This window comes from Procambarus clarkii, chromosome 14 (assembly GCF_040958095.1).
Source record: "Procambarus clarkii isolate CNS0578487 chromosome 14, FALCON_Pclarkii_2.0, whole genome shotgun sequence".
Taxonomy (NCBI): Eukaryota; Metazoa; Arthropoda; class Malacostraca; order Decapoda; family Cambaridae; genus Procambarus; species Procambarus clarkii.
In genome coordinates this window covers 17,152,510-17,167,646 of record NC_091163.1, presented here as the reverse complement: position 1 = coordinate 17,167,646, position 15,137 = coordinate 17,152,510, and the positions used below count along the sequence as shown (strand labels likewise).

Here is a 15,137-nt window from a genome sequence, read left to right as displayed (position 1 = left end):
GCATACTGCTTACAGGCAGATGACACATTGTCAGCAGCAACAGGAAGTCTTATACAGCCTTTTATATGACACTTTTTTCACCGATTGGAGCAACTATACTCCTATATCAACCTACCTTAGAGGATTTCAGGATTTACCCACAAAGACAAGTAACAGCTACTATTACAGCCCGTCCTCCTATAAGGTTTCCCAACGTCAAGAAAACTGTATATATATGGTGTACTCTCGTAACCTACCACAGGACCCAGAACAGAAAACGGGGCAGTACGTCACTTTCGCCACCCGCTTCCATTTTGTAGTACGCCAATTTATAGCCTTATGTAACGCATACTAGCGAAAAGCGACATTCTTTGTCAGAGGACAGGTTGCTGTGTTATGCATTCCGTTCTCTCTCTCTGTTACAGACTTCGGGGCTGTGCAGTGAGAGTTATAAAGCAACTTCCGAGGCCTAGGTGTTTTATTATTCTCCTAGCTGGCATCATCGGCTAGGAGAAGGGGGAAGGGGGGGGGGAATAGGAAACACGCTGAGAAGAAATGATGTCCAACAGATATAATGTACAAAATATTGTCATGCGTTCACACACATGTCATATATGCCACATGACACACAGTACGTCAGTAAACAAAATTAAGTACTTCGTGATGTCATATACACTAAAGATGTATGACATCACGAAGATGTATGACATCACGAAGATGTATGACATCACGAAGATGTGTGACATCACGAAGATGTATGACATCACGAAGATGTATGACATCATGAAGATGTATGACATCACGAAGATGTATGACATCATGAAGATGTATGACATCACGAAGATGTATGACATCATGAAGATGTATGACATCATGAAGATGTATGACATCATGAAGATGTATGACATCACTCGAGACAATATGAAGTTTTTTGACATAAACAAAATTTCAGTTGGGTAGTGGTAACTCGTATTGATTGATAGTACGATTTGGTACGTAATCACTCCCGTCTGATGCGCGTTTATAAGGCTCAAAACAAGTCTATAAAGCTTAAACCGTGCTACTTAAAGCTGAAACGGCGTTTATTAAGCTCAAAACGTGTTTATAAAAGCTCAAACCACGCTTATAAAAGCTCAAACTGCGTTTATAAAGCTCAGACCGCGCTAATAAATGCTCAAACCACGTTTATAGAAATTTAAAACGCGTTTATAAAGCTCAAAACGTGCTTGTGAAGCTCAAATCACGTTTATATAGCTCAAACCGTGTTTATAAAGCCCGCAGCTGGGTTTCTAAACGCTCAAACTGCCTTTCTAAAATGCTCATAACGCGCTTATAAAGCTCAAAACACGTTCATCAAACTTCCTTATTGGAAATTTTTCTTTCGTCACTCAGTATTGGACGTTTTCTAATATAAAACAAATAAAGAAAAACACTCGTGTTGATAACGATTTTTGTTTCTTAGAGAGTTTGTGTTTGGTCAACTGCAGTAGTATTTACATCGCTCGATATTTATGTGTGTGTGTGTGTGTGTTCGTGAGTGTATTTGAACATATATGTGTGTGGGGGGGGGGGTTAAACATATTTACGAAATATGTGGATACTCAGCAGGTGTCGACAGCTGCCACCAGACAAGGGGTGACGTGGTATGTCAAAGTGTCGCTACAAATCATTGATGTTCTTGTGGCAGGGAAGTTGCTGGTGACACTTTGCAAGCCAGAGGCTGATGCTGGTGTCCTCAGGAGAGGAGAGATGCTGGTGTCCTCAGGAAAGGAGAGATGCTGGTGTCCTCAGGAGAGGATAGATGCTGGTGTCCTCAGGAGAGAATAGATGCTGGTGTCTTCAGGAGAGGATAGATGCTGGTGTCCTCAGGAGAGAATAGATGCTGGTGTCTTCAGGAGAGGATAGATGCTGGTGTCTTCAGGAGAGGATAGATGCTGGTATCCTCAGGAGAGGAGAGATGCTGGTGTCCTCAGGAGAGGAGGGATGCTAGTGTCTTCAGGAGAGGAGAGATGCTAGTGTCTTCAGGAGAGGATAAATGCTGGTATCCTCAGGAGGGGATAGATCCTGGTGTCCTTGTATCACTGTATAGTTGGCACAAATCATCTACCACTATACAACCACACTACTATACTTGCGCAAACACTTGGACAATATATCCCAGTACGCAATAGCGTAATGTAGACAGAGCCATTAGGCAACATTATCATTCACTGGACCATCCATGCCTGGAAGGCACTCTGGCATGGCCCAGAGTGACCCTGGCACTCTTTTGTGTCTTGGCTTTTTACTGACGCTACAAAATATCGTCAGTCCTGAGAGCTTCACTTAATTGTTAACATGTAAATGAGACTTGGAGCTGAAAACGGAGAGGGATACCAAGGAAAGTTATGAACATGTATATTTTCTTTATTCTCGTCTGTCTGTGTCTCTCTCTCTCTCTCTCTCTCTCTCTCTCTCTCTCTCTCTCTCTCTCTCTCTCTCTCTCTCTCTCTCTCTCTCTCTCTCTCTCTCTCTCTCTCTCTCTCTCTCTCTATCTCTCTCTCTCTCTTTCTCTCTCTCTCTCCCACATTCTATGATGACAATAGGGCAACAAGAACCTAATGCAATATAAGGGGAGGTAAACGATAGACCAGGGAGGTGAAGGGAGGACAGTGTTGTGGAGATGACTGATGCTGCCTCAAGACGTCTCTCATTACAGCTTCACCTCATCTCATGGGGACCGTCTTGCCTCCACGAGAATTATGTTGCCTGGAATAGCATTTGTCATCACTTGTCGTTCTGAAGGGGGCAATTCTTTTTTAGTGACGCTGTGTTATTGTTATGGTTAGGTTTGATGTGTGTGTGTGTGTGTGTGTGTGTGTGTGTGTGTGTGTGTGTGTGTGTGTGTGTGTGTGTGTGTACTCACCTAGTTGTGCTTGCGGGGGTTGAACTTTAGCTCTTTGGTCCCGCCTCTCAACCGTCAATCAACAGGTGTACAGGTTCCTGAGCCTATTGGGCTCTATCGTATTTACACTTGAAACTGTGTATGGATTCAGCCTTCACCACATCACCTCCTAATGCATTCCATTTGTCAACCACTCTGGCACTAAAAAAGTTCTTTCTAACATCTCTGTGGCTCATTTGGACACTCAGTTTGAACCTGTGTCCCCTAGTGCGTGTGCCCCTTGTATTAAATAGACTGTCTTAATCTACCCTCTCAATTCCCTTCAGAATCTTGAATGTGGTGATCATGTCCCCCCTAACTCTTCTGTCTTCCAGCGAAGTGAGGTTTAATTCCCGGAGTATCTCCTCGTAGCTCATACCTCTCAGCTCGGGTACTAGTCTGGTGGCTAACCTTTAAAACTTTTCCAGTTTAGTCTTATCCTTGACTAGATATGGATTCCATGCTGGGGCTGCATACTCTAGAATTAGCCTAACATATGTGGTATACAAAGTTCTGAATGATTCCTTTCACAAGTTTCTGAATGCCGTTCTTATGTTGGCCAGCCTGGCATATGCCGCTGATGTTATCCTCTTGATATGGGCTGCAGGAGACCGATCTGGCGTGATATCAACCCCCAAGTCTTTTTCTTTCTCTGACTCTTGAAGTATTTCTTCTCCCAGGTGGTACCTTGTATCTGGCCTCCTGCTCCCTACACCTCTCTTCATCACATTACATTTGCTTGGGTTAAACTCTAACAATCATTTGTTTGACCATTCCTTTAGCTTGTCTAGGTCTTCTTGAAGCCTCAAGCAGTCCTCCTCTGTCTTAATCCTTCTCATAATTTTGGCATGGTCTGCAAACATGGAGAGAAATGAATCGATACCCTCCGGGAGATCATTTACCTATATCAGAAACAAGATAGGACCGAGTACAGAACCCTCTGGGACTCCACTGGTGACTTCACGCCAATCTGAGGTCTCACCCCTCACCGTAACTCTCTGCTTCCTATTGCTCAGGTACTCCTTTATCCACTGGAGCACCTTACTAGCTACACCTGCTTGTCTCTCTAGCTTAAGTACCAGCCTCTTATGCGGTACTGTGTCAAAGGCTTTCCGACAATTCAAGAAAATGCAGTCCGCCCATCCTTCTCTTTCTTGCTTAATCTTTGTCACCTGATCGTAGAATTCTATTAAGCCAGTCAGGCAAGATTGACCCTCCCTGAATCCATGTTGGCGATTTGTCACGAAGTCCTTTCTCTCCAGATGTGTTACCAGGTTTTTTCTCACGATCTTCTCCATCACCTTGCATGGTATAAAAGTCAAGGATACTGGCCTGTTGTTCAGTGCCTCTTGCCTGCCACCCTTTTTTGTATATTGGGACTATATTCACCGTCTTCCATACTTCTGGTAGGTCTCCCGTCTACAGTGTCTTACTATACACTATGGACAGTGGCAAGCAAAGTGCTTCTGCACACTCTTTCAGTACCCATGGCGAGATCCCGTCTGGACCAACAGCCTTTCTACGATCCAGGTCCAGCAGGTGTCTCTTGACCTCCTCTCTCGTAATTTCAAACTCTTCCAAGGCCGCCTGGTTTACTTCCCTTTCTTCTAGCACAGTGCCCTCACCTTTTTCTATTGTGTAGACCTCCTGGAACCTTTTGCTGAGGTCTTCACGCACCTCTTTGTCATTCTCTGTATACCTACCCTCGCCAGTTCTAAGTTTCAAAACCTGTTCTTTCACTGTTGTTTTCCTTCTGATGTGACTGTGGAGTAGCTTTGGATCGGTCTTGGCTTTGTTTGCTATATCATTTTCATAACTTTTCTCTGCTTCTCTTCTCACCTTGACATACTCATTCCTGGTTCTCTGGTATCTCTCTCTGCTTTCTGGTGTTCTGTTATTCCGGAAGTTCCTCCACGCCCATTTTTTTCAGTTTCTTTTCTTCCATACATGCCCGACTATACCATGGATTCTTCTGTTGCTTCTCGGATTTTTCCCTTTGGGCCGGGATGAACCTGTTTACTGCCTCCTGACACTTTTGGGTAACATAGACTTATTTGGGTTGTACAGACTTATCTCTGAGATCTGTGTCCCAAGGTATTTCACTTAGGAAACTTCTCATCTACTCATAATTTCTTTTTCGGTATGCCAGCCTTTTGTTTCCTAGTTCTTTTTGGGGGGAGATAATTCCTAGCTCTACCAGGTACTCAAAGTTCAATACACTGTGATCGCTCATTCCCAAGGGTGCTTCCATCTTAACATCCCTTATATCCCACTCATTTTGGGTAAATATCAAATCAAGCATTGCGGGTTCATCTTCTCCTCTCATTCTTGTTGTTCCTTGATGTGCTGGTTTAGAAAGTTTCTTGTGGCCACGTCCAGCAGCTTAGCTCTCCATGTTTCTGGTCCTCCATGCGGGTCTCTGTTCGCCCAATCTCTCTTCCCATGGTTGAAGTCTCTCATAATTAGTAGACCAGATTCATTCCTGCTAACAACAGAAGCTGCTCTCTCTATTATGTTAATGGTGGCCATGTTGTTTCTATCATATTCCTGTCTGGGTCTTCTGTCATTTGGCGGTGGATAATATATGACAACGACTATAATTTTTTGCCCTCCAGTTGTTATGGTACCTGCTATGTAGTCACTGAAACCTTCACAGCCCTGAATAACCATCTCCTCAAAATCCCAGCCTTTTCTTACCAGCAGAGCTACACCACCACCACCACCACCTCTTCCTTCCCTCTCTTTCTACATAACATAATAGTCCTGTGGGAACACTGCATTTGTTATGGTTTTCGTTAGCTTTGTTTCTGTGAGAGCTATTATGTCTGGGTTTTCCTCTAGTACCCATTCTCCAAGCTCATTTGTTTGATTTGTAATTCCATCTATGTTAGTGTACATCGCTTTGAGGCTCACTTTCTTCTGTCCCTTCTCAAATCGCCTCCTTGGTGAGTGTTCTGCTGGTGGGGAAAGCTGTTCCATGGGTGTGAGGATCTGTGAGGTGGATAACAGAGTCTCAGAGGATACTGGGATGAGGGGCGGGGGATCAAGTTAAGGGGGAGGGACAGGGAGGATATGGGGAGAAAAGGGAGGGAGAACGGGAAGGAAACGGGGGAAGGGGGACTTGGTGGGAAGAGGGGAGGGGTAACAGGGTGGGGATTGGGTGTGGGGGGAGGGAGATTTGGCTGAGCATTTGAGTGGGGGCAGGGAGGGTTTGGGGTAGGTGGGTTTTCTATGCAGAGGAAGGTGGTGGGGTTGTCCTCCCTGCTGGTGTTACTGGGTAGCTGGTTTTGGGTTCCCTCCTCGCCTGTGTGTGTGTGTGTGCGTGTTGCGTGTGTGTGTGCGTGCGTGTGTGTGCATGTGCGTGTGTGTGTGTGTGTGTGTGTGTGTGTGTGTGTGTGTGTGTGTGTGTATGTCTCCAGAGTTTGTATATAATATTGAAGCAACACTTTTATCGAGTTAAAAATCTTTACTTACATGTTATTTAAAATATTTGTGTGTATAGGAAGGTATAATACCAGAATTATATTTCATTTTATATAATTGTCGCAGACTAATGTGTGTTAACTTTTACATACCAAAGAGAACTTGACAAACAAGATTTGTAAAGCCGAGTTTCAACTCCTGATCCCTGGCTTACAAACTGTTAATTGTTTACCACAATCATTCTTAACCATTTCGTTGCGTGACTGTTTTTATAATTGTATACAGCTGTTGTCATTAATTTGTTCATTCTTTGTTTATTCGTTATTTTATTCGTCGAGCCTGGCCTCAGGCTGGGGTCAGGGAGATGAAGAACTAGAAACCTCTCCCAGTAACCACTAGCTGAGCTTCTAAACATCTCTCTTCGAACTATTTTGATTATGCAATTAAATGTATAATTTACAGTTCTCATTTCATCATGCACAGATAGTTTTTTTTGTGTCCTCAAGTCTATCCCTATATGTCATTCTTCTCAGTTATTGGACCAGTCGTGAAGCAAACTTCTGAATGGTCAATGCTAATATATATATATATATATATATATATATATATATATATATATATATATATATATATATATATATATATATATATATATATATATATATATATATATGCCAGTGTCAGACTACGGAGGAAGAATTGAAACAGGAATTTCCTTAAGTACTTTCGTATTATAATAATATGTCTTCAGAAGGATTGACCAATTCCTTCTGAAGTAGTAACCGTAGTAATGCTAGGTCGTTTGTGTTGGTAGTTTATGTTTTGCTGCGAGGACCAGTGTGTGTGTGTGTGTGTGTGTGTGTGGGGAGGTAGGGGGGGGGGGAACGTAATCACCTAGTTGTGTTTGCAAGGGTGGAGCGCCGGCTCTTTGATCCCGTCTCTCAACTGTCAATCAACTGGTGTACAGGTGTTTCCACACACACACACACACACTTACAGGACACTGGAGAACAGAGAAAGATACTAGAGTGCCAGGAATGAATATGTCAGAATGAGAAGAGAGGCAGAAAGACAATACGAAAATGACATCGTAAATAAGGCAAAGACTCAGCCTAAATTGCTGCATAGCCACATCAAGAGAAAAAACAACAGTAAAGGAGCAGGTTATGAAATTAAGGATAGGGGCAGAAGGATTCACTACAAACGACTAGGAAGTGTGTGAGGAACTGAGTAAGAAATTCCAGGAGGTCTTCACCTTAGAGCAAGGAGAAATTCCAGAGATAAGAGAGGGAATAGCTAACCAGGAACCATTTGAAGAGTTTGAGATTACCAGCGGGGAAGTAAGGACGTGTTTACTAGAGTTGGATGTGACAAAGGCAATAGGCCAAGATGGAATCTTCCCTTGGATACTAAAGGAAGGAGCAAAAGAACTGTGTCTACCACTCTCCATAGTGTATAACAAATCACTGGCAACAGGGAAACTGCCAGATATTTGGAAAGCAGCTAACGTAGTCCCGATATACAAGAAAGGGGATAGACAGGAGGCACTGAACTACAGGCTAGTGTCCCTAACCTGCATACCATGCAAGATGACGGAGAAGATTGTGCGAAGATAGCTAGTTGAGCATCTGGAGAGAAAGAACTTTGTAACCCAGCATCATCATCGGTTCAGGGATGGCAGGTCCTGCCTCACAGGGTTACTTGAATTCTACGACCAGGCCACAATAATAAGGCAAGAAAGAAAAGGGTGGGCAGACTGCATATTTTTTGATTGCCAGAAAGCCTTTGATATAGTACCACACAAGAGGCTAGTGAAAAAGCTGGAGATGCAGGCTGGAGTGAAAGGGAAGGTACTCCATTGGATAAAGGAGTACCTAAGCAACAGGAGACAACGAGTTTGTGTGATGAGTGAGGTCTCAGATTGGCGAGATGTTACAAGTGCAGTCCCGCAGGGGTCAGTCCTTGGACCTATACTGTTTCTGATATATGTAAATGATCTCCCAAAAGGGTATAGAATCGTTTCTCTCAATGTTTGCCGATGGTGCAAAAATTATTAGGAGGATTGAAACAGGATGATAGTAGGAGGCTACAATATGCCCTAGACATACTGAGTGAATGGTCCAACAAATGGCTGTTGAAATTTAACCCGAGTAAATGCAAAGTAATGAAACTAGGGAGTGGAAACCAGAGGCCAGACACAGGATACAGAATAGGAGATGAAGTACTTAATGAAACGGAAAGAGAGAAAGATCTAAGAGTTGATATCACACCAAACCTGTCTCCTGAAGCCTACATAAAAAGAATAACGTCTGCGGCATATGCGAGGCTGGCTAACATCAGAACAGCGTTCAGGAACCTGTGTAACGAATCACTCAGAATCTTGTACACCACATACGTGTGACCAATCCTTGAGTATTCGGCCCCAGCAGGGAGCCCGTACCTTGTCAAGCACAAGACGAAGCTGGAAAAATTCCAAAGGTATGCCACTAGACTAGTCCCAGAACTAAGAGGCATGAGTTACGAGGATAGGCTGTGGGAAATGCACCTTTCGACACTGTAAGACAGAAGAGTAAAGGGAGACATGATCACAACCTACAAAATCCTGAGGGGAATCGACCGGGTAAACAAAGGTAAACTATTGAACACTGGCGGGACGCGAACAAGGGGAGACAGGTGGAAACTGAGTACCCACATGGGCCACAGGGACGTTAGAAGGAACTTGTTCAGTGTCGGAGTAGTTAACGGATGAAATGCATTAGGCAGTGATGTCGTGGAGGCTGACTCCATACACAGTTTTAAATGTAGATATGATAGAGCCCAGTAGGCTCAGGAATCTGTACACCAGTTGATTGACAGTTGAGAGGCGGGACCAATGAGTCAAAGCTCAACCCCCGCAAGCACAATTAGGCGAGTACAAATAGGTGAGTACACACACACACAAACCCACACACACACACACACACACACACACACACACACACACACACACACACACACTCACAAGGAGAAGCCCCTGCACTAAATGAGGAGGAAGCAAACCAAGCAACCTTGGTGGAATTTGACCTCACCAGTGATAAGGTCAAAAGGTGTCTGCTGGAGCTGGATGTGTCAAAGGCTGTTGGGCCTGACAGAATCTCAGCATGGATACTAAAGGAAGGTGTAAAAGCACTAAATGTGCCATTGTCTATGGTGTATAACAGGTCATTGGAAACCGGAGACCTACAAGAAAGTTGTAAGACAGCTAACGTATTCGCAATATACAAGAAGGGTAACAGGCAAGAGGCATTGAACTACAGGCCAGTTTCCGAAACTTCTATACCATGCAAGGTGATGGAGAAGATCGTGAGGAAAAGGCTCGTAGAGCATCTGGAGGGAAATAACTTTGTAACGCACCACCAACATGGGTTCAGAGATGGTAACTCGTGCCTCACAGGTTTAATCGAATTCTATGACCAGGCAACGAAAATTAGGCAGGAAAGAGAACGGTGGGCTGACTGCATTTTCCTGGACTGCCAGAAAGCCTTTGACACAGTACCCCAAAAAAGGCTGTTAAAAAAGTTGGAGCAACGGGCAGAAGTAAAGGGAAGGTGCTCCAGTGGATAAGGGAGTACTTAAGAAACAGGAAACAGCGGGTAACGATGAGGGGGGGAGATATCAGAGTGGCGAGATGTCACCAGCGGAGTCCCACAGGGCTCAGTATTTAGACCGATTCTGTTTCTGAAATATGTAAACGATCTTCCGAAGAGTATAGACTCGTTCCTCTCAATGTTTGCTGAGGTTGCAAAAATTATGAGAAGAATCAAGACGGATGAAGATAGACAGAGACTACAGGATGACCTGGACAGGGAAATCATACTCACGTTCCTCCTTATCTTTCCTCCAATAAGGAAAGAATACGATAATCATGTTCATAAACACGACTTGTACAGGTATCGGACCTTGACACCTGTGGAGCAGATCAGCGGAGCAATGACTGTTTTATATGGAGATTAACGAGGCCATTTACCTGGATAAACAGTTTTCCAATGAAGATTTACCGCTTTGTACAACTCTTCAGTTAAATAAATAAGAACGTAATTTTCTCAAGCAATACATTACATTGATAGCAACACACACACTAATGACATGTTGCCTAACAGGATCACAACCAGTGATCAGAGGCGGGGCCAAGGAGCTAGACCTCCCGTTAGTCACCGTTAGGTCAGCAGCGTTAGGTGACGACACACTCGACACAATAACTCCAGGAATGTTTGATGTTGTGTTCATAACAAGACACTTTGCCAGCCATGACTCCTCCAGCTGACCGCTTCCCAAACTTCACAACCACCAACACGCTTATCTGGCTTGGACGAGTCTGGCTTGTACGAGTCTGGCTTGTACGAGTCTGGCTTGCACGAGTCTGGCTTGTACGAGTCTGGCTTGTACGAGTCTGGCTTGTACGAGTCTGGCTTGCACGAGTCTGGCTTGCACGAGACTGGCTTGCACGAGTCTGGCTTGTACGAGTCTGGCTTGCACGAGTCTGGCTTGCACGAGTGTGGCTTGCACGAGTCTGCCTTGTACGAGTCTGGCTTGCACGAGTCTGGCTTGTACGAGTCTGGCTTGTACGAGTCTGGCTTACACGAGTCTGGCTTGTACGAGTCTAGCTTGTACGAGTCTGGCTTGTACGAGTCAGGCTTGCACGAGTCTGGCTTTTACGAGTCTGGCTTTTACGAGTCTGGCTTGCACGAGTCTGGCTTGCACGAGTCAGGCTTGCACGAGTCTGGCTTTTACGAGTCTGGCTTTTACGAGTCTGGCTTGCACGAGTCTGGCTTGCACGAGTCTGGCTTGTACGAGTCTGGCTTGCACGAGTCTTGCTTGTACGAGTCTGGCTTGCACGAGTCTGGCTTGTATGAGTCTAGCTTGTACGAGTCTGGCTTGTACGAGTCAGGCTTGAATGAGTCTGGCTTGTACGAGTCAGGCTTGTATGAGTCTGGCTTGTACGAGTCTGGCTTGTATGAGTCTGGCTTGTACGAGTCTGGCTTGTACGAGTCTGGCTTGTACGAGTCTGGCTTGTACGAGTCTGGCTTTTACGAGTCAGGCTTGTATGAGTCTGGCTTGTACGAGTCTGGCTTGCACGAGTCTGGCTTGCACGAGTCTGGCTTGTACGAGTCTGGCTTGCACGAGTCTGGCTTGCACGAGTCTGGCTTGTACGAGTCTGGCTTGTAAGAGTCTGGCTTGTACGAGTCAGGCTTGAACGAGTCTGGCTTGTACGAGTCTGGCTTGTACGAGTCTGGCTTGTACGAGTCTGGCTTGTACGAGTCTGGCTTGCACGAGTCTGGCTTGCAAGAGTCTGGCTTGCACGAGTCTGCCATGTATGAGTCTGGCTTGCACGAGTCTGGCTTGCACGAGTCTGGCTTGTATGAGTCTGGCTTGTACGAGTCAGGCTTGCACGAGTCTGGCTTGTACGAGTCAGGCTTGCACGAGTCTGGCTTGTACGAGTCTGGCTTGCACGAGTCTGGCTTGCACGAGTCTGGCTTGCACGAGTCTGGCTTGCACGAGTCTGCCTTGTATGAGTCTGGCTTGTACGAGTCAGGCTTGCACGAGTCTGGCTTGTACGAGTCTGGCTTGTACGAGTCTGCCTTGTATGAGTCTGGCTTGTACGAGTCAGGCTTGCAGGAGTCTGGCTTGTACGAGTCTGGCTTGCACGAGTCTGCCTTGTATGAGTCTGGCTTGCACGAGTCTGGCTTGCACGAGTCTGGCTTGTACGAGTCTGGCTTGTACGAGTCAGGCATGCACGAGTCTGGCTTGTACGAGTCAGGCTTGCACGAGTCTGGCTTGTACGAGTCTGGCTTGCACGAGTCTGGCTTGCACGAGTCTGGCTTTCACGAGTCTGCCTTGTATGAGTCTGGCTTGTAAGAGTCAGGCTTGCACGAGTCAGGATTGCACGAGTCTGGCTTGTACGAGTCTGGCTTGCACGAGTCTGCCTTGTATGAGTCTGGCTTGCACGAGTCTGGCTTGCACGAGTCTGGCTTGTATGAGTCTGGCTTGTACGAGTCAGGCTTGCACGAGTCTGGCTTGCACGAGTCTGGCTTGCACGAGTCTGCCTTGTATGAGTCTGGCTTGTACGAGTCAGGCTTGCACGCGTCTGCCTTGTACGAGTCTGGCTTGTACGAGTCTGCCTTGTATGAGTCTGGCTTGTACGAGTCAGGCTTGCACGAGTCTGGCTTGTACGAGTCTGGCTTGCACGAGTCTGCCTTGTATGAGTCTGGCTTGCACGAGTCTGGCTTGCACGAGTCTGGCTTGTATGAGTCTGGCTTGTACGAGTCAGGCTTGCACGAGTCTGGCTTCTACGAGTCAGGCTTGCACGAGTCTGGCTTGTACGAGTCTGGCTTGCACGAGTCTGGCTTGCACGAGTCTGGCTTGCACGAGTCTGCCTTGTATGAGTCTGACTTGTACGAGTCAGGCTTGCACGAGTCTGGCTTGTACGAGTCTGGCTTGCACGAGTCTGCCTTGTATGAGTCTGGCTTGCACGAGTCTGGCTTGCACGAGTCTGGCTTGTATGAGTCTGGCTTGTACGAGTCAGGCTTGCACGAGTCTGGCTTGTATGAGTCTGGCTTGCACGAGTCTGCCTTGTATGAGTCTGGCTTGCACGAGTCTGGCTTGCACGAGTCTGGCTTGTATGAGTCTGACTTGTACGAGTCTGGCATATACGAGTCTGGCTTGTACGAGTCTGGCTTGTATGAGTCTGGCTTGTACGAGTCTGGCTTGTGCGAGTCTGGCATGTACGAATCTGGCATGTACGAGTCTGGCATGTACGAGTCTGGCTTGTACGAGTCTGGCTTGTACGAGTCTGGCTTGTACGAGTCTGGCTTGTATGAGTCTGGCTTGCACGAGTCTGGCATGTACGAGTCTGGCTTGTACGAGTCTGGCTTGTACGAGTCTGGCTTGTACGAGTCTGGCTTGTTCGAGTCTGGCTTGTACGAGTCTGGCTTGTATGAGTCTGGCTTGTACGAGTCTGGCTTGTACGAGTCTGGCTTGTATGAGTCTGGCTTGTACGAGTCTGGCATATACGAGTCTGGCTTGTACGAGTCTGGCTTGTATGAGTCTGGCTTGTACGAGTCTGGCTTGTACGAGTCTGGCATGTACGAGTCTGGCATGTACGAGTCTGGCTTGTACGAGTCTGGCTTGTATGAGTCTGGCTTGTACGAGTCTGGCTTGTACGAGTCTGGCATGTACGAGTCTGCCTTGTATGAGTCTGGCTTGCACGAGTCTGGCTTGCACGAGTCTGGCTTGTATGAGTCTGACTTGTACGAGTCTGGCATATACGAGTCTGGCTTGTACGAGTCTGGCTTGTATGAGTCTGGCTTGTACGAGTCTGGCTTGTACGAGTCTGGCATGTACGAATCTGGCATGTACGAGTCTGGCATGTACGAGTCTGGCTTGTACGAGTCTGGCTTGTACGAGTCTGGCTTGTACGAGTCTGGCTTGTATGAGTCTGGCTTGCACGAGTCTGGCATGTACGAGTCTGGCTTGTACGAGTCTGGCTTGTACGAGTCTGGCTTGTACGAGTCTGGCTGGTTCGAGTCTGGCTTGTACGAGTCTGGCTTGTATGAGTCTGGCTTGTACGAGTCTGGCTTGTACGAGTCTGGCTTGTATGAGTCTGGCTTGTACGAGTCTGGCATATACGAGTCTGGCTTGTACGAGTCTGGCTTGTATGAGTCTGGCTTGTACGAGTCTGGCTTGTACGAGTCTGGCATGTACGAGTCTGGCATGTACGAGTCTGGCATGTACGAGTCTGGCTTGTACGAGTCTGGCTTGTACGAGTCTGGCTTGTACGAGTCTGGCTTGTACGAGTCTGGCTTGTATGAGTCTGGCTTGCACGAGTCTGGCATGTACGAGTCTGGCTTGTACGAGTCTGGCTTGTACGAGTCTGGCTTGTACGAGTCTGGCTTGTACGAGTCTGGCTTGTATGAGTCTGGCTTGTACGAGTCTGGCTTGTATGAGTCTGGCTTGTATGAGTCTGGCTTGCACGAGTCTGGCTTGTACGAGTCTGGCTTGTACGAGTCTGGCTTGTACGAGTCTGGTTTGTACGAGTCTGGCGTGTACGAGTCTGGCTTGTATGAGTCTAGCTTGTACGAGTCTGGGTTGTATGAGTCTGGCTTGTACGAGTCTGGCTTTTACGAGTCTGGCTTGAACGAGTCTGGCTTGTACGAGTCTGTCTTGTACGAGTCTGGCTTGTACGAGTCTGGCTTGTACGAGTCTCGCTTGTACGAGTCTGGCTTGCACGAGTCTTGCTTGCACGAGTCTGGCTTGTACGAGTCTGGCTTACACGAGTCTGGTTTGTACGAGTGTGGCTTGCATGAGTCTGGCTTGTACGAGTCTGGCTTGCACGAATCTGGCTAGTACGAGTCTGGCTTGCATGAGTTTGGCTTGCACGAGTCTGGCTAGTACGAGTCTCTCTTGCACGAGTCTGGCTTGCACGAATCTGGCTTGCACGAGTCTGGCTAGTACGAGTCTGGCTTGCACGAGTCTGGCTTGTACGAGTCTGGCTTGCACGAGTCTGGCTAGTACGAGTCTGGCTTGTACGAGTCTGGCTTGCACGAGTCTGGCTAGTACGAGTCTGGCTTGCACGAGTCTGGCTAGTACGAGTCTGGCTTGCACGAGTCTGGCTTGCACGAGTCTGGCTAGTACGAGTCTGGCTTGCACGAGTCTGGCTAGTACGAGTCTGGCTTGTACGGGTCTGGCTTGTACGAGTTAGGTTTGTACGAGTCTGGCTTTCCAGAAACGAATTCGTCTTCGACGCCAGAGCTGGATGTGGATCTGTTGATGATCT

General features: G+C 46.8%; 2 protein-coding genes across 2 annotated transcripts; both read left to right on the top strand.

Moving 5' to 3' along the window:
* The first annotated feature begins 678 nt into the window (after positions 1-678).
* Positions 679-11,530, top strand: LOC138364741 (glutamine-rich protein 2-like). The gene is made up of 2 exons (XM_069324709.1): positions 679-930; positions 10,625-11,530. The coding sequence occupies exons 1-2, from the start codon at positions 679-681 to the stop codon at positions 11,528-11,530; spliced, it is 1,158 nt and encodes a 385-aa protein (XP_069180810.1).
* A 144-nt stretch (positions 11,531-11,674) lies between these two features.
* Positions 11,675-14,707, top strand: LOC138364740 (glutamine-rich protein 2-like). Its single transcript, XM_069324708.1, has 2 exons — positions 11,675-12,212; positions 12,243-14,707. The coding sequence occupies exons 1-2, from the start codon at positions 11,675-11,677 to the stop codon at positions 14,705-14,707; spliced, it is 3,003 nt and encodes a 1,000-aa protein (XP_069180809.1).
* Positions 14,708-15,137: the final 430 nt, after the last annotated feature.

Coding starts and splice junctions, on each gene's coding strand:
- LOC138364741 (XM_069324709.1), top strand. CDS start 679: ATGTATGACATCACGAAGATGTATGACATCACGAAGATGTGTGACATC. Junction 931..10,624: donor TTGACATAAACAAAATTTCA/GTTGGGTAGTGG, acceptor TGACTCCTCCAG/CTGACCGCTTCCCAAACTTC.
- LOC138364740 (XM_069324708.1), top strand. CDS start 11,675: ATGTATGAGTCTGGCTTGCACGAGTCTGGCTTGCACGAGTCTGGCTTG. Junction 12,213..12,242: donor GTCTGCCTTGTATGAGTCTG/GCTTGTAAGAGT, acceptor TGCACGAGTCAG/GATTGCACGAGTCTGGCTTG.